The following is a 24,897-nucleotide window of genomic DNA, read 5'->3' as shown; positions in this document are numbered from 1 at the left end:
AGTGGGTAACACTAGCCAATCTGACAACTTGAGTTCAATCCCTAGAACACATGTGGCTCATGGGTATGTGTATGTGCACGTATGCATGCATGCTTGTGTGGTGTATATGTGTATATTCATGCGTGTGAAGCCCAGAGGTCAACTTCGGATGTCTGCCTTATTTTTTAAGATAATGTCTCTAAATGGCCTAAAACTTGCCAAATAGGTGAGGCTGACGTGTGAGTCCCAGGGATCTAGCTGTTCCCACCTTCCTAGCACGGGGATTTTCAGTGTGTGCCACCATGCTTGGCTTATGGGGTGGTGGGGGGTTGGCTTTTATTTAGATGGGTTCCGAGGATCAAAATCAAGTTCTTGCAGTTATAAGGCAAAGGCCAAACGCCTGACTGAACATGAGAGGGGGGTTAAAAGGCTCTGAGGAGGGGATGTAGACAGATGGGAGAGCGCTTACTTAGCACACACTATACATGGGGATTCTGGGCAAGTGGAGGGAGTAGGATAAGAAGTTCAAGATTATCCTCTGCTACATAGGATGTTCAAGGCTCGCCTGAGCCACACCTCCCTCCCCCCCCAACACAAAGAGTTCTACAGTTCATTCTGCCCTCCAAAATAGGGCTGTGTGATGGGCTATTCCTAGCTCCTCGACTCGAGTACATGTGGAATGAACTCCCATCTAGAAATGGAGTGCACACCTGTGATCCAGCTCTTGCGGCATAGTGGCCATGAAAAGCTTAGGTCCAAGTGAGGCAGTACATGCCCTTAATCCCAGGGGACAGAGGCAAGCAGATGTGAGTTCAAGGCCAGCATGGGACAGAGCAAGTTCCAAATCAGGTGTACACACTTATAATCTGGGCCACACCTTCTGCTGGAGGCCTACATGAGGACACTGGGAGAAGGAAGATTCACTCTTCTCTGGCTTGCACTTACCTGTCAGCACACCTGTAGGAACCTACCTCTTCAGGATTCCAGCTTTGCAGAAGAGCAGCTGAAACACCCAGCCTCCTGGGACTGAGCAACTTCTAGATTCTTGGACTTCCCATTCACAGCTGCCCATTGTTGGGTTAGTTGGACTGCAGACTCTAAGACATTCCAATAAGTTCCCTTAATATATAGAGACAGTGTATAAATTCTGTGACTCTAGGGGCTGGGGATTTAGCTCAGTGGTAGAGCGCTTGCCTAGGAAGCGCAAGGCCCTGGGTTCGATCCCCAGCTCCAAAAAAAAGAACCAAAAAAAAAAAAAAAAAATTCTGTGACTCTAGAGACCCCTGACTAATATGGGCTGTCTATTTGACTATCTACAGGGAAGACTTTTCTAGCTCCTTCTTGTTCCTAGGCAGAATTTCTCACAAATCCCACTTTTGATTGAATGCCTTTTTATTTTCTTGGAGTGATTTTCAGTTTACAGCGAATCACATAGAAAGTACAGAGCGTTCACAGTCATCTTGTCCCTGCTGTTCAGTTTTCCCATCCATCAACACAGGGCAGTGTGTAACTCATTTGTTAGGATCAATGAACCAGTGTTGCCCCCCCACCCCCATTATCAGCCAAAGTTCATAGTCTACACTATGGAATTGAGAATTATTCCTTTGAAAACTATTCTTAAAAACCTCTCAATAAGGGAAAAAGGAATCAAATCTACATTTTTTGTTTAACTTGTTTGGTAGACCAGGCTGTCCTCGAACTCACAGAAATCCACTTGCTTCTGCTTCCTGAGTGCTGGGACTAAAGGCATGAGCCACCACCTCCAGCTTTAAAGTTAACTCTTGGGCTGGAGAGATGGCTCAGCGGTTAACAGCACTGACTGTTCTTCCAGAGGTCCTGAGTTCAACCTCCAGCAACCACATGGTGGCTCACAATCATCTGTAATAGATTTGATGCCCTCTTCTGGTGTCTGAAGACAGCTACAGTTTACTTATATAAATAAAGTAAATAAATCTAAAAAAAGATCCATCATCTTGTTACAACAGAATCAATTCTTAGCTCTTTCTAACCTGATTGATCACTGATTAATCACTGATTGATCACCTTTGTCCACTGTTCCCCACACCACCCTACCCCCAGCTATTACTCTTAGCCACTGGATTGTTTTTCTAGCTCTGTCATAGGATTTTTTTGTATAATTTTCTTTATTAAATATTTGCTAATTTCCTTTATTAAACATTTGCTTTTTTAGATGGGCAGTGATGGTGCATGCCTTTAGTCCCAGCACTTGGGAGGTAGAGAGGCAGGTGGATCTCTGATTTCAAGGCCATCCTGGTCTACAGAGTAAGTTCCAGGGCTACACAACAACCATGTCTTGACACCCACCCCCTCATTTTTTTCTTTTATGTATATGTATGTGTCAGTATTGGTACGTGTTTCTGTATGGCTGTGCACTTGTGTTTATGTTTGCTGGCCACAGAGACCAGAAAGGGGGTTGGATTTCCTGGAATTGGAGTTACAGATGATTGTGGGCCACTATGGGTGCTACGAATGGACTATATATAGTTCTTCTGGAAGAGCAGCCAGTGCTTTTAACTGGCAAGTCATCTTCCCTGCTTAACACCCCCCTCCAATTCTTTCCTTTGGAGCCAGTATCCCATTTTATATCTCTGGCTGGCCTAGAACACTTGTAGACCAGACTAGCTCCAATTCTCAGAGATCCACTTGCCACTACCTTCTGAGTGGCTGGAATTACTACCGTGTCCAGCAACTTTTTAAAGTTTATTATTTATCTTTGTGGGTACGAAGTTATGTGTCCTCTGTGTGTACAGAAGTAAACTGCAGGTAGTTGTGAATTGTCTGGTGTGGATGCTGGAAATCAAGCCCAGGTCCTTTAGAGTAAGCATTCTTTTTTTTTTTTAAAGATTTATTTTATTTATTATATATAAGTACACTGTAGCTGTCTTCAGATACACCAGAAGAGGGCATCGGATCTCTTTACAGATGGTTGTGAGCCACCATGTGGTTGCTGGGAATTGAACTCATGACCTCTGGAAGAGCAGTCGGGTGCTCTTAACCGCTGAGCCATCTCTCCAGCCCTAGAGTAAGCATTCTTTTTTTTTTTTTTTTTGGTTCTTTTTTGGAGCTGGGGACCGAACCCAGGGCCTTGCGCTTTCCTAGGTAGCGCTCTACCACTGAGCTAAATCCCAGCCCCTAGAGTAAGCATTCTTAACTGCTGAACCATAGCTCTTAATTAAAAAAAATAAATAAATAACCACTGAGTCCATTTGGTGCTCCTTCCATGTGTGTGGGTGGGGTTTATACACTGGAGCATGAGCAACTACCGGTAGTCACACCCTTGAAGAAAAATGACCCTCATCCAGTATCCATCTGTTGTCCAGAGTTCCTCAGCCAGAAGTAGAGCCTCCTGGTCCCCCTCTCCACACAGATCTGTGCTGGAATGTTCATCAGCCTGGTCTTGTGCAGGCAACCATAGCTGATATTTATTTGAAGTATTCTGTGAGTACTAGGAGTTGAACCCAGGTCCTCTGGAAGACCAGCACACATCCTTCTGATCCTGTGTCTTTGTTTTTTTTTTTTTTTTTTTTGAGACAAGATTTTATGGAGCTAAGGTTGACTTTGAACTTGTAATGTATCTGAGTGAGGCGAGGCTGGACTTGAATGCCTGATCTTCCTGCCACTATCAATCCCCAGTTCTGGGGTTACAAGAATGTGCCACCATGCTGAGTTTTATTCTGTGGCAGGGGACTGCACCTTTGGTGCTAGACAAATACTTAAGCATCTGAGCTACCTACACCCCTAGCATCGCTGGTTTCTCTTTTTCAGATGTCAAACATTTCAATAAACTGTATTATAATGCATAGAGGATAAAATACTAATTTTCCTACAGAAACTGGGTGTGGGGACAAAACCGGAATCTCCTGGCGACAAGAAATTTGCTCACTGAGGTCAAAGGGTATTTCTGGTCTCAGCATTCTCTCCTTCTCCACCCCAATCCTTAAAAAAAAAAAAAAAAAAAAAAAAAAAAAAAAATCCAACGTGTGAGGTTCTCATGTGTGAAACATCAAGGGGGTCAGCAGTCCATCAGATTAGATCTTGAAAGGTTTTGTTCCCCTTGAGAAATTTATGTTTTTTCCTTATTTGGAAACAGCAATGTGTATCTGCATTTTCCCACTGTGCACTGCGCCTCCCCAAGTCCTAAGCCAAATTTTCTGTTTAATTTTGAAACGATAGGAAGTTCTGATATTTACATTTTAAAATCACATCATTTTCTGTCGTTGTGTATATTGTAAAACAATTGAGGTTTTTTTTGTTTTGTTTTTGTGAGTAGAAACATTTACATGATCGTTGGTCATTTATGAGAGTATCTTTTTCTTTCTTTTCTTTTCTTTTTTTTTTTTTTACCGAAGCTGTGTGATATTTAAAGATCTTCATTGATGTATGTGAAGCCTGAAAGGTTTTCTTACTGGAATTTTCATTTGTGTTTCTATGATTACTCTAAGATCGAACAGTTTTCGGTATTTGCTAATCAGGTTTGCTCTTGACGTGGCTTACGACGGCGAAGAGTCCCGGCAGTGCCACTATGAAACAAAACAAATGATGAAAGCCAGGAGTTTTTTTAGATTTCATCTGACTCCGCCCCTCCGCCCCCACCTCCCGTGAGCCCTTTGTGTGTGGCAACAGTCCGCAGACCGGGTCTCAGTCGGCATAGCTGCAGACAGATGTACCTACACCAAGTACATGCATTGTGTACATATGATACTTCTAAATACAATGCTTATGGGGCAGAGTTCCGGAGTACCGACCATGCCGGGGCAGCGGCCCTGCTTGGGAGTCTCCTCAGGCGTAGCCTCCTCACTCGGCTTTCGACTGTTTGGTCTGAGCACCCAGCCTCCCAGCGAAGCGGGCTAGCTCCTGAGAATTGGTGCGCTCAGTGAGCGACTGTTTATGTCTTTCTCCCCCCCACCTCTTTTAGCTATAGCTATGGTTACCACGTCTCTCCCCGCCTCCCTCCACCTGCCAAGAAAACGACTGCCCATTGGTTCTATGTCACCAAGGCGGCCAGCCATTGGTTGCTGGCGAGCTCGGCGCTCCCCCGGCCCCTGTCTCCCGGGTCTCTTGAGGAGCCCGGGAAGGAGGCTCGGCTCGCGCTATCGGGGCAGGGGCTTGCCGGGACCGGGCTGCGGCAATCGTTAGCGGGCCATGTCGGCTGCCCAGGGCTGGGACCGGAACCGCCGGCGGGGAGGAGGCGCAGCCGGCGGGGCCAGCGGGGTTAGCGGGGCCGGCGCGGCCGGCGGGGGTCGGGGCACCGGACAGCTCAACCGATTCGTGCAGCTCTCCGGACGTCCGCACCTGCCAGGTGAGTGGTGGGGCCGCTGCCGGCGAGAAGGTGGCGGCCGCCGGGCTCTGCTGCCCCTCGGACACACAGCCGAGGACAGGGAAGCAGAGCACCAGGAAGGTGGCGTTGAGGTCAGGAGGGGAACCGGAGCACGCCTGAAGAAAAGTCTCACTATGTCGACAGCTCGGTGATGGGAGTTGTATTTTCCTCCCGAAGGAGAGGTCGCTGTCTCTTTGACATTCCCAAATGTTTCACTTCCCCGGTTCCTAATCTTTTCCCCTTCCGCAGATTGATGTTGTGAAAGAAAGACATTGGTGTTTTGGTGTGTAAAATTATTTCAAAAGGAGTGCCAAATTAAGGAGAGGAAACAAGAGCAATATAGGAGTGATTTTGTTTGAAAGAAAAAAAAAAAGCCAACCAACTGTAAGAGTTGGGTTTTTGAAATGGAATGAGCATGTGAAAGTAAGTGTGTGTGTGTGTGTGTGTGTGTGTGTGTGTGTGTGTGTGTGTGTGTGTGTGTGTGTGTTGGCTAGGGGAGTATATGGGGAAGAAAACCAAGAAGATTAAGGGAAACGGTTGAATCAGTAATATTTGGGGATGTACAGAGACAGAATGGATAATAGTGTCTAGATTTTAAAAGGGGGAAATGAAGATTATGAATATAAAGAAATGAAATGATGTTATCCCGGTATCAAAACTGAAAATTGGGAAAATATACCTATTGCTATATTTCATGTTTTGGTCTTTGAGTTCACATGCCTTAAAAAAATAAAAAGCCCAAAGTCAAATCTATATGTGTGTAAACAGTTGTGAAAAGCATACACATTTTCAGTCTGTTAAAAGGATGGTAATCCTGCACAGAATGTCAATCATATTGGGCAATCGTGTTTTTCTTTTCTTTCTTTTCTTTTCTTTTTTTTTTACCGTGAAGAGAATTGTCAGGAATGATGTGTTAGACCTTCGCCATGTTTTTTTTTTGTATGTGTGACTAATGTTAAGTTGATTGTATCAGTGATATATTTGTCTAGATAGTTTTGAGAACCTAATTTTTTCTGAATTGTGTTTACTATTGTGACATGTTCTCCTAGGTAGTAAAAAAGTCAGTTGATTAATTTGAAGATAACAAAGGGGATTTTATTTATTCAAAAAGACAATTTCTAATATCTGTGTTATGGTTTTTTATGTGTACCAGAAATGTTCATTAACCCATTTGTGCATGCCATTAAAAAATTGAGACATTTGTATATAATCAAATATACCATGAATTGGATTTGAAAAAACAGTATCAGACTGGGTATTCTGGAATTGCTAAATATGTGATCTTTAAGAAAAGGGGAGACATCTTTTTTTGTTACCTCCAGTTAACAACAAAACCCTAGATTTTTGTGCATTACTAGCCTAGAAGATAAATCCCTTGGCAAGGACTATTCTCAGTTTTCTCTCTGCCTGCAATCTTTAAGTCTTTGGTCATGGATTAATAATTATTCCATGAACTTCATGTGGGCATTCTCAGGGTCCTGTAATATATTGGTGTAGTTCCTCTCTGCTACCACATGAGGGCAGGGTAAGCCATGGTTTCAAATAAGTATGGCGCTATTTCTGCATTCTCTTAGCACCGAGGACAAGAGCAGCCATTTGTCCAGAGGTGAAGATAAAATGTGCTTAAACTGTGAAAATTGGAGAAGTGGAGTCATTAGACTTCGTTCTGCTTCCTTTCTTCCAGGCTGGCATTCACTTCCTTCTTCCCACACAGGCGGTCTCCATCTTTCCTTCGTTCTCAAAATTAGAAAATTTCTTATATCTCAATAATACACTTTGATAAAAATAATAAATTCTTTTATGCTAATCCTTTGTTCTCCTGGGTATTGCATATTATAGCTCTTTAGTCTATTTTGAAATAATTCAAAATATTTTCAGTGGTAGTGAGGAATAGGACTGTGTAGGTCTGTTTTATGGCTGACGCTGAAGGCCTATCTTCCTTTTTTTTTTTGTTTTTGGTTTTTGTTTGTTTGGTATATTAATTTTCCATCTCTTTTGACTTCTATTCCTATTTTCCAATTCACCGTTCTTTACCAAGGCTTTCACATACTTAAAGAACCTTTTCCTTTTTTGCATTTCTGTCTTGTGTCCAGTCCCTTTGAAACAAAGCAGTACGACCTGGTGGTCTTCCAGGAATGCTCCCATTGTCTTTTAGGGATAATGTTTTTTGAGAAAGTTTAAAAGACAAAAATCTTACTATATAGCATTTACTATGTAGACCAGGGTGGCTTCCAGTCTCTATGTCCTGTGTGCTGGGAGTAAAGGCTTGTGCTGCTGTGCCTGGCTTGGTGGTAGGACCTTTACTCGTCTACTTGTGGGAATCTGAAATCATGGTCTCCTTAAGCTCCCTACCAACATCAGTTGCAATTAGCTACCTAGTGTTGTTTATTTTGCTTCTGTTGTAACTAGTTCTGTCTTTGTCCTTTAGGTTCACTGCAGTAGCTTCCTAAGCAGCCTTCCACCTTCTGCTAGAACCTTCCATTCATATATCACTGATCTTTGAAAATACAAATCTTTTATCATCTCTGCTTACAGCCCTTTTCTTTTAGCTTTTTTTTTTTTTTTTGTTGTTGTTGTTGTTGTTGTTGTTTTTGTTTTTAAGATAGGGTCTCACCTTTATCCGGACTGGCCTTGAACCTTCCATCCTCCTGTGTCAGCTTCTAGAGTAGTGGCATACAGGTTTGTGCCACCATATCCAGCCTTTCTTGCTGCTTTATTGTTCTCACAGTAAGACCAAGACCTAAGAGGCAGCACACCGGCTGCCTTCTCGCCTTGAGTTGGCCCTCCATTTTGTTCTGCACTCTCTGCTCTGCTTCCCTCACCACAGGAAGCCCTGCACACACATGGTCTTCTGTCCTGGAGGAACCTTCATCCTTTCTTATTTACCTCACCTTTACTGCATCTCAATTGTATTTTTTTCCCTAGGAGCCTTCTCTCACCTTTCTGACATGGCCCTCTCCCTGTACCCTCTCCTCCTATCACAAATTTTTCCTAAGGTATACATAGCATTTGTGCATGAATATTGTTGGGAACGATGTACTATGTGTGTGTGTTTATGTGTGTGTCTGTATGCATATATCTGTATGTATGTAACACAATGTAAGATATTAACAGTTTTTAACTAGGGTCTATAGAGAGGGCTCAGAAGTTAAGAGGCTGCTCTTTAAGAGAAGCAGGTTTTCATTCTCAGCATTCACATAGTGACTTATAACCAACCATCAGACACTCCGCTTCCAGGGCACCTGACGTCCTTTGTGGTCTCACAGGACAGGCATATAGGTTGTGTACAGACATCTAGGCGGGTGAAACACCTCAACACATAAATTAAGGGTTTAAGGCTGAGTGGTGGTGGTACACACTATTAATCCCAACACTTGGGAGTTAGGCAGTGGATCTCTGTGAGTTTGAGGACAGCCAGGGCTACACAGAGAAACCCTGTCTTGAAAAAATTGTTTTTTTTTTTTTTTAATTTTAAAAAAGATTACATTACTGCATTGGCGTTATATGTAAGGTATTAATGTTTAATGATTGACTGCTGTAGCTCAGCCCTCCATAGCCCCACCAGCTGTGGACAGATAGAATACTGAGTCCTTAAAAGTACCAAGCACTACTTCAGACATTGTGTCGGCATAGTATTTTTGAAATTTTGAATATTGCCTTGCTGTTCTGCTATCTTTTTAATTCTAAAATATTTTTCCTTTAAAAACAGAATTACTTTGTGTGTGTGTGTGTGTGTGTGTGTGTGTGTGTGTGTGTGTGTGTGTGCCACAGTGTACATATGGGTGTCAGAGGGCCTGGGAGTCGTGCTTCTTTGCATTCTACCGAGTGGGTCCTAGGACTAGAACTCTGGTCATTAGAATTGGCGGCAATCTCATTTACTGCTAAGCCATCTTGCTGGCTCTTTTCTGCTGTTTTCTAGGATACAGCAGTGATGCTATGTTTACCCCATAGGCTAAGAACATTCTTAGGTTTTTAGTTTAGTAATTAATAATTTTTATATACCTAGGGAAAAAGTAGGGAATGGTGCTGCTGTTTTGTAGATTAAGCATTTAGAGATAGAGTTCAGAGAGCAAGGGAATAGGGGGACAGAATACAAGTTAGTATTACATTTTAATATGTGAGTTTAATTAAGTAAATGTGTTAGTAGGAAAAAACAGTTAAACATTGTTGCTAACACAAAAAATGACAAAGAGGAAGACATACTTAGCAGTAAGCTGGGTGAAAAATAATCATGAAATTTTAATTTAAAAGTTTTAAATAAATGTAAATTTCAAGTGGTAGAAAAGAACACGTGTTAGCCATACATGGTAGTGTCTATGATCACAGCCTGGGGAGGAGAGGCAGGAAGGCCTGGTCTACTCCATGACATTGCTGCATTTGGGTTGGAGGCCATTTTGGGCTACATGAAACCTTGTCTCAAAAAGCAATAAAACAAAACATATGGAGAAAGCTTTTGCTGCCTTTGTGAGTATTGGCTTTTCTCCTTAGTAGCAAGTAATGATGTGTTTCTTGTCTGTCCAGGAGTGTGCATTGTGCCTGGGGTAGAGCTGTCATATGTTTTCCTCCCACTGTGACGCCCTGAGTTCCGTTCTGTATGTGAGGAATTTCACACTTAGGATCTTTATCTTGCAGGTAAATTCCTAGAAGCTTAGTTGCTAGGTCAAAGGATACTCACTATTTAAACTTTGAAAAACTGTCAGATTGCCCTTTGTAGAGGTAGGGTCAGGTCATGGTCTGATAACCCTGTTAACTGGCTGGTGGCTCTTGCTCGGTTCCTTTATTGGAGTCTCAACCCCCTCCCCATCTTTGTAATAGCCATGGATGGAACCCAGGCTGTGTATGTGATAGGGGAACATGCTACCCAGAAGCTATTCTGCCAGGCCAGAGATTAGATTTTCTTTTTTGTTTGTGAGACTGGGTCTCTGTAGCCCTGACTGACCTGGAACTCACTATATGACCAGTCTGGCCTCAAACTCGCAGAGATCTTCCTGCTTTTACCTCCTGAGTGCTGGGATTAAAACTGTGTGCCACCTCGACCTACAGCCCCTTGCTTTGAGTTAGGGTGTTACTGTGTAGCCCAGACTGACTTGGAATGTGTGGAAATCTTCCTACTTCTGCTCCTCAAGTGCTGAGATTACAAGCATGTATATTATGCCTGGCTAAACTTTTACTTTACCTTTAAAAAAATGTGTACAGGTGTTTTCCTTGCATGTATGTGTCTACCTGTATACCATGTGTGTTCTGGGTGCCCTCAGAGATCAGAAGAAAGCCTCAGATCCCCCAGAACTGGAATTATTGTGTTGTGAACCACTATGTGGGTTCCAGGAATTGAACCCAGGTCCTTGGGAAAAGCAGCCAGTGCTCTTAACCACTAAGCTATCTCTCTGAAGCCCTAAACCACTTTGTTGTTGTTTTTTTGTTTTTGTTTTTCAAGACAGGATTTCTCTATGTAGCCTTGGCTTTTCTGAACTAGCTCTGTAGGTCAGACTGGCCTCGAACTCAGAGATCCGACTGCCTCTGCTGGGATTAGCCCTCTCCACCCAGCTTGAATATTTCCTTAAGCATCTTTGTAGCAAATGAAAGAACTGTGTTGGGGTTGGGGATTTAGCTCAGTGGTAGAGCGCTAAGGCCCTGGGTTTGGTCCCCAACTCCGGAAAAAAAAAAAAAAAAAAAAAAAGAACTGTGTTTGTTTGTTTCAGTTATTTATAGTCTCCATAGATTCTGTTCATTTTTCTATTTACATTATTTATAGGAACTCATGTTCTAAGGAGACTGGTACTTACCACGCTGACACATGTTGCCGATGTTTTCCAGGGTTTTTCAGTTTATCTTTGAACCTTGTTTATAGATAGATTTTTCCAGTAGGATTAAACAGTGTTAAATAGTTTATTAAATTTTTCCAGTAAAGCTTTTTTTTTTTTTTTTAAAGATTTATTTCTTATATATAAGTACACTGTAGCTGTCTTCAGACACACCAGAAGAGGGCATCAGATCTCCTCTGATGTATGTGAGCCACCATGTGGTTGCTGGGATTTGAACTCAGAACCTCTGGAAGAGCAGTCAGTGCTCTTAACCACTAAGCCATCTCTCCAGCCCCCAGTAAAGCTTTTTAAACATTAAATTATGTGATGTTTATGTGCATGTTTATGTAAGTGCTGGTGTCCTTGCAGTCCAGAAAGTAGTTTTGGGTCCCTGAGGTAGGAGTAGGAGTTACAGAACGTGTGTCCTGAGACCCAGACTCAGGTCCTCTGCGAGAGCCTGTGAGCTCTTAGCCATTCGGCAGTGTTAGAACCACTTGAGTCTAATAATTTGTGGTTAAGAAAGATCATCCTTGTACCAGTACTCTTTAGCTAAAATTGGAATGGATGTTCTTGTGTTATTCTTGGTACTTTTATAGTTTTTTCTTTGTATGTAAGCATGTCTGAGTAGATATGTTTAATGAAGCACTGAGAGAGAACTATTTTATTTTCCTTTGGATGCCTGCCCATTATTGAGCATCGTCACTGAGCTCTTCTCTAGGTACCCACTGTTTCCTTGCATGTGAAATTCTATCCGTAGGCCAACTTAGTTCCTGAATAGAATGAGATTACTGTTTTGCTTTGTCAATCAATTCATTCTTTGATTATTGTTGCCCCATGTTCTATTACTGTTTGTTTTTCTTATCTTTTTCTGAATATGAAATCAGCTAATTAATGCCCCTAAAATCGTAATTTTGTTTTCTTTTTGAGTCAGAGTCTTATGACTCTGGTTAGCTTATCCCTGGTTAGCTTTGAATTGCTACATAGCCGAGGCTGGCTTTGAACTCCTGATCCTTCTGCCTACTTCTGAGTGCTGGGATTACAGATGTGCACTACCATGCCTGGCTTTTGTTGCCTTGGTAATCTTGTTGCAATTTTTTGGGCTCAAGAGACCTTTTTGCTCAGCCTTTTGAGTCCTTGGTATGGGGTGTGCGGATGCACGTACACACACACACACACACACACACATCCTTAAAAAAGAAATAGGGGACTTGAGAGATGGCTCAGCAGTTAAGAGCACTGGCTGCTCTTTCAGAGGTCCTGGGTTCAATTCCCAGCACCTCAAGTCAGCTCAAAATGTAGTCCTATGGGATCCAGTGCTCTCTTCTGATAATACAGACATACTTGCAGACAAAACACCCATATGCATAAAGTAAATACATCTTTAAAATAGATATAAAAAAAAGTAGCTGCAATCTTTGGAGGGTATTCCTTTCTTTCTTTTTCTTGTTTTTTTGTTGTTGTGTTTGTTTTTTGAGACAGTTTCTCTGTGTATTCCTGGCTACCCTAGAACTTGCTCTATTCCAGGCTGGTCATGACGTCAGAGATCCACTTGTCTGTTACATTCATTTCTTGGTGTTCACATTTTCTGCACCTTCCAGCCCTTGTCACATTTGCTTATTTCTGTGTGTGTGTGAGCTCGAATGTACCATGGCACAGATGGAGAGGTTAGAAGACAGCTTTAGGAGTTGGTACTCTCCTTCAGTGTGTATGTTCTAGGGATGGCACCTAGGTCAGCAGGCCTCAAGTGCCTTTAGTTGTCAAGCCATCTTGCTGGTATTCTTTTTCTTTTTAAAGATATATTTATAAGTACACTGTAGCAGTCTTCAGACACACTAGAAGAGGACATAGGATCCCATTACAGATGGTTGTGAACCACCATGTGGTTGCTGGGATTTGAACTCAGGACCTCTGGAAGAGCAGTCAGTGAGCTATCTCTCCAGCCCACCCTTTTTTAAAAATTAGGTTCCAGGGCATCCAGAGATACAGGAGAGAACATGTCTTATCTAAAATTTTCATGCATGTGTGCCTGCATGCCAGAAGAGGGCATCAGATCCCATTACAGATGTTTGTGAGCCACTTGGTGATTGCTGGGAGTTGAACTCAGGATTAAAGAAGAGTAGCCAGTGCTCTTATTTTCCTTATTTATTTATTTGTTTCTGTTTGTTTGTTTGTTTTCCTTTGTTTTTCGAGACAGGGTCTCTCTATGTAGCTGTGGCTGTCATGGAATTAATTCTCTCTGTATTCAGGCTGGCCTCGAACTCAAAAAGATCCTCTTGCCTCTGCCTCCTCAGTGCTGGAATTAAAGGCGTGCACTATCACCACCTGGCTGAGATCTTCAATGTGATCTTTGTTCCATTGATTTTTTTTTTTTTTTTTTTTTTTTTTTTTTGGGTAATGACTCAATTTTATTATTTAGGGCTCAAGAATAATCTGAGTGTTGGGATTAAAGGCACAGTACTGTGCACACACACATACACACACACTCTCTCTCCTTCTCAAGTTTGACTTTTTTGTATGTCTGTATATTCATGTGTGGTTGTGTGTCTATGCCTGTACAGAAGACAAAAAGGGAGCATTGGATATCCTTCTCTTTCACTCTGCCTATTTTTTTATGGCAGGATCTCAGTGGAAGTTGGGGCTTCTTTTGTCTCAAGTAGGCTAGAAGCAGCAAGCTCCAACAATCCACCAGTCTCCAGTTCCCTTGGCGGGGGTTAAGGCATGTTATATAGGTGCTGGGACCTGAGCTTTGGTCTTCATGATTATGAAGCAAGTGTTCTTATCCATGAGTCATTTTTCTGACCCTGACTTCATTTATTGATTTATTGACATTTATTTGTTTGTGTGTATGCATGTGTGTTTGTGTGGCATACAAGAGCCATGGTGTACATGTAGAGGTCAAAGAACAACTCTTTTGGGAGTTAGTTCTCCTTTCTACCACTGGGGTTTCAGGGAACAAACTCAGATCATCATAATAAGCACCTTTACCAGCTGACCCATCTCACCCCTCCCGTGTTGTGTTTCTATCTTTCACATATTCATTTACCAGGCCATCTGTTGATATGTACTTAGGTGGTTTTAGTTTTTGACCGCTAAGTGTAATGTCGCTGTGTATGTATACCTGTGTAGAGCTGTCTGGATGTTTCCCTTAGGTGAATACTTAGAGTACAATTGCTGAAGCGTGTAGTAACTCTGTGGAATATGTTTAGCCATTTGATGAATTGCCAGACAGTTTTCCAGAGCAAGTGGAATTTTACATTCCCACCAACGCTTTGTACATCTCCCCAAACACTTGTCATCTCACTTTCTGAGTGTATATACCAACTATTTTAATATGTGTGAAATAGAATCTTAGTGCTCTTGTTTTTTTAGATCGGATATTCATGTTGTTCTGGTTTATCTTAGACTCCCAAGCTGAAGCAACCTCGGCCTCAGTAGTTGGGCTGTAGGCCTCGCACCTTCATGCCTTCATTGTAGTTTTTGATGTGTTTTCCTTCGATGACTAACATTGCCAAGCATCTTTTTATGTGCTTGCTGACCATTTGTCTGTGAGCTTCCTTGTTTGGGAGCTATATATTTAAACGCCCTGTTTTTATTCCTGTTTTTTTTTTTTTTTTTTAAAGATTTATTTATTTATTATATACAAGTACACTGTAGCTGTCTTCAGATACACCAGAAGAGGCATCGGATCTCTTTACAGATGGTTGTGAGCCACCATGTGGTTGCTGGGAATTGAACTCATGACCTCTGGAAGAGCAGTGGGTGCTCTTAACCGCTGAGCCATCTCTCAGCCCTTTATTCCTGTTTTTAATTGAGTTGTCTTTTTGTTGTTTTTTTTTAAAGATTTATTTATTATATATGAGTATACTGTAGCTGTCTTTAGACACACAAGAAGAGGGCATCAGATCCCATTACAGATGGTTGTAAGCCATCATGTGGTTGCTGGGATTTGAACTCAGGACCTCTGGAAGAGCAGTCAGTGCTCTTAACCACTGAGCCATCTCTCCAGCCCATCTTTTTGTTGTTTTAAGAGTTCTTTCTATAGTTTAGACTTAGGTCCTTTGTTTATATAATTTAACATTTATATGTGCATTTCCTTCCATTTTATCCTTTTCTTAGTTGTGTTGCTAAAAGCACACACTGATCTTTTACATTTTGATGAAGTCTAGTTTTTTTCCCCTTTTGTTGTTTATGTTTTGGTGTGATATACAAGGATTCTTTGCCAAATACAAGGTCATAAAGTTAACACCTCTGTGTTTTCCTTTAGTTTTTTGTGGTCTTGTGTTATCCCTGTCCTTGGTGTCAGGGTCTTCTGAGCTCTGTCCGGCCAGTCTGGTGTCATTTGTTTTTAGCACTTTTCTTTCCCTTTTGAATGTCCTGTCACCCTTGTCAAAAATGAGTTGATTATGGTAAAGTGGGCTCATTCTGATCTCTTTGTTCTTTTCCACTGATCTCTGTGTCTGCTCATATGCCATTATGGTAGTACTTCATTTATTGGTACTTTGAAATAAGTTTTGAAATAAAGAATTATGGGCCTTCCTAATTTACTCTTCTTTCAAAGGTCCATTTTGGCCATTCTGGGTTCCTTACAATTCCACATAAATTTGAGAATCAATTTGTCCATCAGCACAAAGCAGTCAACTAAGATGGGTTTACCTCACTTCCACATCTCTTTCCTGAAACACTCATGAGTGATGGAGTTATACGTTTGTACCACCATGGGTGGTCTAGTGCTTGCTTTTGTTTATGTTTGTTTTTATTGTTGTTTATCCAAGATAGGGTCTCATTATGTAGGCAACTCTGGCTGTCCTGGAACTAACTCGCTATCTAGACCAGGTTGGCTTTGAACTCAGATCTGCTTGGCCCTGACCCCCCAAACACTAGAATTTTTTTTTTTTTTTTTTGGTTCTTTTTTTTTGCGGAGCTGGGAACCGAACCCAGGGCCTTGCGCTTCCTAGGCAAGCACTCAACTCTTGCTTTTTTTACTAAGCTGTTTTTGTTTTTGTTTGTTTGTTTTGAGACAGGATTTCATATAGCCTAGGCTGGTCTCAAACTTGTTAGAGAATTGAGAATGGTTTTGATCAGATTTTCTTGTCTCTCCTTCTGAAGTGCTGGGATTATGGGTGTGGGTGTGGTGCATATGGTAGGTACTAGGTATTGGACTGAGTATGCTAGGTAGGTACTTTATCAAACAAACAACATCTGCTGGCCCTAGTTGAGTACTTCTGTAAACATGCACTCATACCCCAGTGTGTAAATAGCTAAATTAGACATATTATTTTTGTCCCCCTTTTTGTAGGTAAGAACACTGAGGCACAGAGTGTAAAACTCTTGTCTTGACCATGTAAGCTGAAGGTTACAGAGTCAGGCTGTGGGTCCTGGCAATTCTAAAAGTCTACCACTTGACTGCTGCACTGCGCTCCTTCCTCAGCTTGTTCCTTCCAGTTCACTCTATCACCACCACAATTTAGGTTTTTTTTTTTTCTTTTTTTTAGGAGCTGGGGACCGAACCCAGGGCCTTGCACTTGCTAGGCAAGCACTCTACCACTGAGCTAAATCCCCAACCCTAATGATTTTTTTCTAAAAAGATTTATTTATTTAATGTGAGTGAGTACACTGCAGCTGTCTTCAGACACACCAGAAGAGGACATAGGATCCCATTACAGATGGTTGTGAGCCACCACGTGGTTGCTGGAAATTGAACTCAGGACCTCTGGAAAAGTAGTCAGTGCCCCTTAACTGCTGAGCCATCTCTCCAGCCCCACAATTAGGTCTTTACTACCTTCAGTTGCAGTGTTTGAATATCTACACACACACACACACACACACACACACACACACACACACACACACACGCAGATATAGATATATACTGTTATTCTTAGTCTTCTGATCAGCCTGATGTGTTGAAGCAGAATTAAGCTTGCTAAAGCACAAATATATATTGCTTCCTAGATCAAAATTCTACATTGTTTTCCTGCCACATTTAGAGTCCAGCCTGGACTTATGCTATCTAATCATTGAAAGTAAGTTTAGGTAGTAAAATGAGAAGTATGACTGGTAAAAAAATGAGATGATAAAATAATTGGGAGTTGAGTGATGCCTTTTCTTTGAGTTGTTTCCCTTTTTATCCACAGTAACTTCTTGCCATATGGTTTCATCATTAAACTGTCAACTCTGTTAGCTTGAATCAGATGTATAATAGATTAAATGCTAACTATACATTTCTTGTGATCACATGAAACAAATTCTTTTAAAAATATGCAACAAATTTCATGCAGGACTGTGGAATTTCTGGTGTGGATTAATAATTTCAAAAGAAGCAAGGTCCTGGGTTCAGTCCCCAGCTCTGAAAAAAAAATAATTTCAAAAGAAAAATATATTTAGTTTTAAATATATTTACATATTAAACTATCAAGGAAAACAACTTTTTTTTTTATTCATTTATTATATGTAAGTACACTGTAGCTGTCTTCAGACACACCAGAAGAGGGCATCAGATCTCTTTACAGATGGTTGTGAGCCACCATGTGGTTGCTGGGAATTGAACTCATGACCTCTAAAAGAGCAGTCGGGTGCTCTTAACCGCTGAGCCATCTCTCCAGCCCGGAAAACAACTTCTTAAAGCTGTATCAAAAAATTTAGGGGCTGGAGAGATGGCTCAGCAGTTAAGAGCACTGACTGCTCTTCCAGAGGTAATAAGTTCAAATCCCAGCAACCACATGGTGGCTCACAACCATCTATAATGGGATCTGATACCCTCTTTTGGTGATGTCTGAAGACAGTGACAATGTATTCATATAAATAAAATAAATATTAAAAAAAAATTAGGGACTTGAAATAGCCATGGTGTGCACCTTTTATTCCAGACTCAGGAGGCAGAGGCAGACAAGTGTATCTCTGTGAGTTCAAGGTCAGCCTGAGCTACAAGAAGCGGTCCAGATCAATTAGAGATACATAGTGTGACCCAGTCTCAAAAAAAGGGGCCTAAGTTATGATTTTAAGTGAAACTTGTCTGAACTTACAGGAAAATACTTTAGTGTGCATACTGTCTTATCATTCTGCTTTCCAAGAAAAGAATAGGCTTACTTTTCTGAGATGGCATTGAACTATGTAGCCTACGCTTACCTGTAACTTAAGATCTTCCTGCCTTAGCCTCCAGTGCAACTTGGATTAGGGGTGTGCACATTGTGCTATTTCCGGAAATAGATATTTCTCCATGTAGTATTTCATTCCAAAGTCATACTAGGCCTAGGTATCTTGCTTACTTTGGCTTTCTTCATTGTTCATACTTTTTTTTTATTTTTTGGACAGAATCTTATGTTCATGTTGGCTTGGAACTCATGGTGTAGCTGAGAGCTGAGAGTGACCTTGAACTTCTGATTCTCATGAATCCACCTTCCTGATTGTCCTAATAACTTTGTCAAGGCCATACCTAGTTATACCCTTCCAACAAGGCCATACCTTCTAATCCTTCCCAAACAGTTCCACCCATAGGAGACCAAATGTTCAAATATATGCACTTTGGGGGATATTTTATTCAAACCACAAACCTTGAGTTTTGTTTTTGTCTTGTTTTGCCAGGGCTCTCTCTGTAAGTCCTAGCTGCTTGTCCTAGAGCTCCTGCATAGACCAGGCTGGTCTTGAACTCACAGATTCTCCTGCCTCTGTCTCCCTAGTGTAGGAATTAAAGATGTATACCACCATGCCTGTTTTTTAAGACAAAATTCCCTCCAAAGCCCAGACTGGCTTGAAATGTCCTGTGTAGCCCAGACTGGCCTCCAGCTCAAGACAGGCCCTGCTTCACTGTCCTCAGCACTGTGATTATAAGCTATGCACTCGTAGCCCTGGCTATGTGCTACCTTTTGGGGTTGGGGTAGATACTGAGATTGAACCCATGGTCTCATGCATGCTAGGCAAATGATACACACCACTAAGCTATATTCCCAGTTACATCTGATACACAGAAAAATTTTTGAGACAAGATCATACATACTCTTGAAATACCACATAGCACAGCCTTAGCTCTCAAATGCCGGGACTACAGGCATGGGCCGCCATGTCTGGTTTCCTTATTCAATACTTTTAAGAGTTCCATTTTATTTATTTTATGTGTGAGTTCATGTGTAATACATTCCATGGTGCATGTCTGGAGGTCAGAGGTCTCTCAAGAGTCTTCTCCTCCTACCATGTGGGTCCTAGAGATCAAATTCAGTTTGTCAGCCTTTATTCACTGAGCCATCTCTTTAGTCCACCCTTTGTTGTTTTTGAGACAGGATCTCACTATGTAGCCCTGGTTGACTTGGAGCTCTCTGTAGAGACTTGCCTCAGATGCAGGAATATACCTGCTTCTGACTCCCATGTGCTGAGATTAAACGTATGAACCACCACTGCCCATCAACTTTTTTTTCTTTAAAGATTTATTTTATGTGTATGAATATTTTGCCTGCATGTATGCATGTACATCACATGTGTTCCTGGAGCCTGTGTGGGTCAGAAGAGAGAGTGTCAGATTCCTGAGAACTGGAGTTGTGAGAACTGGCCATGAGAGATGTGGTCCTAGACAAGAGCAACAATTGTTCTTAACTGCTGAACCATCTCTCCAGCCCCATCCATTTTTTAAACAGGTTTTTGCTGTAGATAAAGAGTGGAGATGATACTGAATCAAGAAGTCAGGAGCTGAGGTTGTTGGCTGAGAGGGTGTTGGTTGTTGGCATGCTGTAAAGCATGCTCTTTGTGTACACAAGAGTCTGGAATCAGAATAATAAAAACAAACACCACCACCAACAAAAAGAGAAGTATGCAAATGGATTTAGTAGCTATAGTGTATATTTCATTGTAGACTCATTTGCAGAAAAATGTAGACTATAATGAAGTCAGGGGTTTTGCTTTTAAATCCTCTGTAAGGATTTAACACAAGAAATTGTAACACTGAAATCAACCTTATAAATCATAATAAAGTTTCAGAATGAAATTTTATTTTTTCCTCCCCTTTGAAACTTCTTTGAACCATAAGATGTTAAAATTGAAAAAGACCTTAGCCCTGATCTTGGTGGGAGTCCCCTGCACCTACGTGAAAAGCTAGATGGGTGGCTGATACTTGTAGTCCCAGAGCTGTGGAGGCAGAGACAGAAGGATCCTTGAGGCTCTGTGGCCAACCAGCCTATCCCAGTGAGAGAGCCCATCTCAAAACAAGGTTGACATTAAGGAACGAAGCCTGAGGGAGACACCCCTGCCTCCTCATGGGATTCACCTTACCCACTGGTACCCAACACACTTTAACATGTACCCACCCACACATACACACACAATAAAAATCTCTTAATAGTTTTTGTTGTTACTAACTTGAACCTTAAGAGGTCTACACATTTAAGACTTTTAGAATAATGCCTGTCTGTTACTTTGAAAGAAAGCTGACACATTGTTTTCAGGTCCTAATTATTCCAAAAAGTTGTCATACATTTGATGGCAACTCCTGTTATTCCTCCTGGTAGGTAGGTGACTTCCCTATAATGTGGTGCAAGTCCATTGAGTTGCCCCCTTGAAAATAGTCATAGATTTGTGAATGTGACTCTTTTTCTTTTTTATGTAATTCCATTAACTGCTGTGCCTAACAGATATTCTTCAGGGGCTCTATCAGATGTCACATTCTTCTTAGGAAAGAGTCAGGTTTTAGTTCTTTGGAAACTAATTTCTCCAGCTGAGTTTTAAGATTTATTTATTTTTATTTTATGTGTGTAAATGTTTATCTGCCTGCATGTCTGTGCACCATGTGCATGCAATGCCCACAGAGGCCAGAAGGGGGAGTTGGAAAAGCCCCCCCCCCCAAAAAAAAGGAATTACAGGTGTTGTGAGCCTCCACATGGGTGTTAGGAGTCAAACCCCAGTCTTCTTCAAGGGCAGCTAGTACTCTAACCACTGAACTAGGTAGGTAAACTCCTACCTTCTCCAGCCTGAGTTTAATTTCCAGTACCGAGAGAGGGCTGTCAATGTGGTTTTTTGCTTTGTTTTGTTTTTTCTTTTTTTTTTTTTTTTTTTTTTCTTTTCTTTTTTTGGAGCTGGGGACTGAACTCAGGGCCTTGGGCTTGCTAGGCAAGCGCTCTACCACTGAGCTAAATCCCCAACCCCTTGTTTTGTTTTTCTAGTCTAGTGTCTCAGTAACTATTGTAGTGAGTAGTTATAAGGATCTGTAAGTATTTGCAATTCCTTTGAGAGTTCTAGGATTTGGGGGCTTAAGAGACTAGCCAAAAGGGTGGAGTTATTTGTTTTTGTTTGTTTTTTTAGTTTTCATTTTAATTTTTTTAAAGATATGTGTATTTTATATGAGCTTTGCTTGCATGTTTGTATGTGCACTGTATGCCTACCTGGTGCTCAAGAAGGCCAGAGGAGGGCCTCAGATTCCCTGGACCTGGAGTTAAAATCGGACCTATGTCTTCTGGAAGAGCAGCAAGTGTTCTTCATCACTGAGGCACGTCTCCAGATGTGGGTAGAGTTTTATGTTGAAATTTTGGCAGACATTCATAAACATTAAGACTATGATGATATTTTAAACCACAGGGTTCTCAGGAATTTTATATTTATTAGATTCAGATGTAATGCTCCAATCTAACAGATTTATGAATTATAATACTTTTTGATTAATATATGTAAATATGTAAATTTTAGCTTATTTTTCAAGGATAATCTAGCCAAGAATCAGTCATTTATGTAGATGAGTGTCATATCTGTGCCCTTTCTTTTCCCCAAAGACAAAAACTCTTCACCTAATGAGCCCACTTTTTTTTTTTTTCAGAATAAGGATGCTTGAGTAATTAAACCAAAATGACAAAGACTAGCAAGAGTAGAAGCTGTTCCTCACCATGCTATGCTTCCTTCATAGTTACAGAAGAGATGTCTCTGATAGCCTGCCTTGTTTTATAAAAAATAAGAATAATGTTGGAGGAATAAGAAAATGAAAGAAAATACCGAAACAAGGCAAGAGAAAGCTGTGTAAAGCAGAAAGGACCGCCAGGCTGTTCAGAAAGATCAGGAAGATCAAGCAACGGGAAAGTTGAGAACTAGCCATTTCTGCCCACTTAACCTGTTTGTTCCTCTGGTAGTCTCCTCATAGTTGAGATAATTTATAAATGAGTATCTATGAAAACACAGTGCTTAGCATAAATGTATATAAGCTGTGGTTAAAGTTAAAAGAAATAGCATGCCCAATGTTTAGGGGTGGTGTCTTAGTTGGGGTTCCATTGCTGTGAAGAGACACCATGACCACAGCAACTCTTTTTTTTTTTTTTTTTTTTTTCCGGAGCTGGGGACCAAACCCAGGGCCTTGCGCCGCTAGGCAGCGTTCTACCAGCTGAGCTAAATCCCCAACCCCACAGCAACTCTTATAAATGAAAACAATTAATTAGGATTGGCTTACGGTTTCAGAGGTTTAGTCCCTTATCGTTGTGGTGGCTTATAGGCAGACATGATGCTGGAGAAGGAGCTAAGAGTTCTATATCTGGATCTGCAGGTCAGGAAGAGACAGCCACTGGCCTGGCTTGAGAATCTGAGACCTCAAAGCCCACCCCCAATGATAAACCTCCTACAAGAAGGCCACACCTGCTTCAGCATGCCATACCTCCTACAAGTGCCACTCCCTGTTCACATTTGGGGACCATTTTCACTCAAAGCACCACAGGTAGAAAGTTGCTTTTGCCTCAGTATTCTGCTTAAAGATGTCTTTGCTGTTGTTAATATTAGGGAAGTATAGTAGAGGAGAGTAAGTAGTTGTCTTAGTTGGGGTTTCTATTCCTGCATAAACATCATGACCAAGAAGCAAGTTGGGAAGTAAAGGGTTTATTCAGCTTACACTTCCACATTGCTGTTCATCACTAAAGGAAGTCAGGACTGGAACTCAAGCAAGTCAGGAACTAGGAGCTGATGCAGAGGCCATGGAGGGATGTTTCTTACTGGCTTGCTTCCCTTGGCTTGCTCAGCTTGCTCTCTTATAGAACTCAAGATCACGAGCCCAGGGATGGCACCACCTACAATAGGCTGGGTCCTCCCCGCTTGATCACTCGTTGAGAAAATGCGTTATAGGTGGACCTCATGAAGGCATTTCCACAACTGAGGCTCCTTTTTCTGTGATAACTTCAGCTTGTGTCAAGTTGACACACAAAACTAACCAGTGCAGTAGTCCACAGCTCCTTACACTGTAGCTAGAAGGTTCGTTTATAAAGGCATCATCCGAGTACTGAGGCTATCAGTGCCTTGATTGTTTTGAACAGGGTCTTCTGTAGCCTAGGCAGGCCACAAACACAAAATGAATCAGGGCTGTCCTGCTTTTATTTCCCAAGTACTGGAGTTACAGGTCTATGCTACCGCTATCGGCTCACCACAGTTGTTCTTAATTAATAGGCTTTGTTTTGTTTAATTCCCGAGATTTTGATGTGATAGAAAACATTACCTTATTCTGTTAGCCACAGGGACCTCCTCTGGTTTTGATTTTTAATGAGATTTGGCAATGCAGAGTGTAATGGAGATACTATCAGAATCATAGAAGAGTAACCCCTTTGGACGATTACAAGACTGACCTTACTGAGGATCAGTGTTTTAGTCTTCATTCAGCAAGTATCGATTAATGGCTTTATTAGACATACCTGTTTAGGTGCCACACTGCACTATAATCAAGAGCATAAGGGAAATTTAGATTCATGTGCACTGGTTTAGCTGGACTTGGTGATGCCTAAGTCCTGTAATCCGGAATTTGGGATACTGAGGCAGAAAGAGTTTAAGGCCAGCGATCCCAGGTAAACTATAGCAGCTTCATTCATGTAGAGGTCTGTCTCTAACAAGCAAGCAAGCAAGCAGAAAACAAAAACAAAAAAACAAGAAAAACCATGGGTTTGCATTTAAGACTTTTCACTTGGTACTCGGGTGTTCTTGTACAAATCTCACTATTCTTAGTGTCCTCATGTGTAAATTGGGAATCATGGTAGTATCAATGTGATAGAGTGGAGAGGATTAAATGAGTTTTAATAGTGCTAGGGTTGGTGGACTGGGATTCGTGACTGACAAAAGACAGACAAACACTGCAGGATAAATTTAGGCTTCTCAGTAGCAAGGGAATCAGCTTCTCAAGAACTGAACCTCAAACTCTTTTTCCAGAGCCTCTTTATTGTTACACAAAAGTCATTTTTAGCAAGTCAATTTCCACATACCAAAACCTCTTATCTGATCTAGGGGTTGTCTTGAGAGACTATAACCTTAAGCAATTCTCAGCCATCCGGGACATCCTAGTTTGCCAGCCGTGTCTCAAAACTGTGCCAAAGCTCTGAGAATCCTTCAAAGGAACAGCCCCATAAACTCTCAGACAACAGTTATTGACAAAGGCTACTGCAGAGCCTAGGCGCCACCACTGTGGAATTCATTCCGGATACAGCGGCTCTGCTAAGAACCTGCTATGAGCTAGTGAGGCGAGCGGTTGTTTTCGTGTATATGTATAGTGCTGTGGCTAATCAAACTAGACCATAATACAACATGGCACCATGAGTTACACTTTAGTTTGCTGTTTGTTTGTATACGTTATTTCAAAAAGTTCTATTTGAGATAGAACTGAAGCCCTAAGGAGTATTCTTCAAGAAGGAAGAGCAAAGATGTGGATTAGATCCCCCGTCCCCCTTCTCTGTGTCCATGTTTGCAGAGGGTGAGGGTAGTGTTGCTTCATTGTGTAGTCTTGGCTGTCCTGGAGCTTAGTGTTATAAACGAGGCCTGCACTGAGCTTCCAGAGACCTGCCTGCCTCTGCT

General features: G+C 41.6%; 1 protein-coding gene across 2 annotated transcripts in view; it reads left to right on the top strand.

The window, feature by feature from the left end:
- The first annotated feature begins 5,031 nt into the window (after positions 1–5,031).
- The window catches only part of Klhdc10 (kelch domain containing 10), a 57,257-nt gene continuing 37,391 nt past the window's right edge, over positions 5,032–24,897 (top strand). For both annotated transcript variants that reach the window (XM_032906811.1, XM_032906810.1), the window contains exon 1: positions 5,032–5,299. In XM_032906811.1, coding sequence (XP_032762702.1) covers positions 5,143–5,299 — 157 coding nt within the window. In that variant the 5' untranslated portion in view covers positions 5,032–5,142. The remainder of the gene's footprint in view (positions 5,300–24,897) is intronic.

Source organism: Rattus rattus, chromosome 6, assembly GCF_011064425.1.
Source record: "Rattus rattus isolate New Zealand chromosome 6, Rrattus_CSIRO_v1, whole genome shotgun sequence".
In the NCBI taxonomy this organism is placed as follows: Eukaryota; Metazoa; Chordata; class Mammalia; order Rodentia; family Muridae; genus Rattus; species Rattus rattus.
Note: the sequence above shows the minus strand (reverse complement) of the source record. Positions and strands in the feature narration are given on the sequence as shown.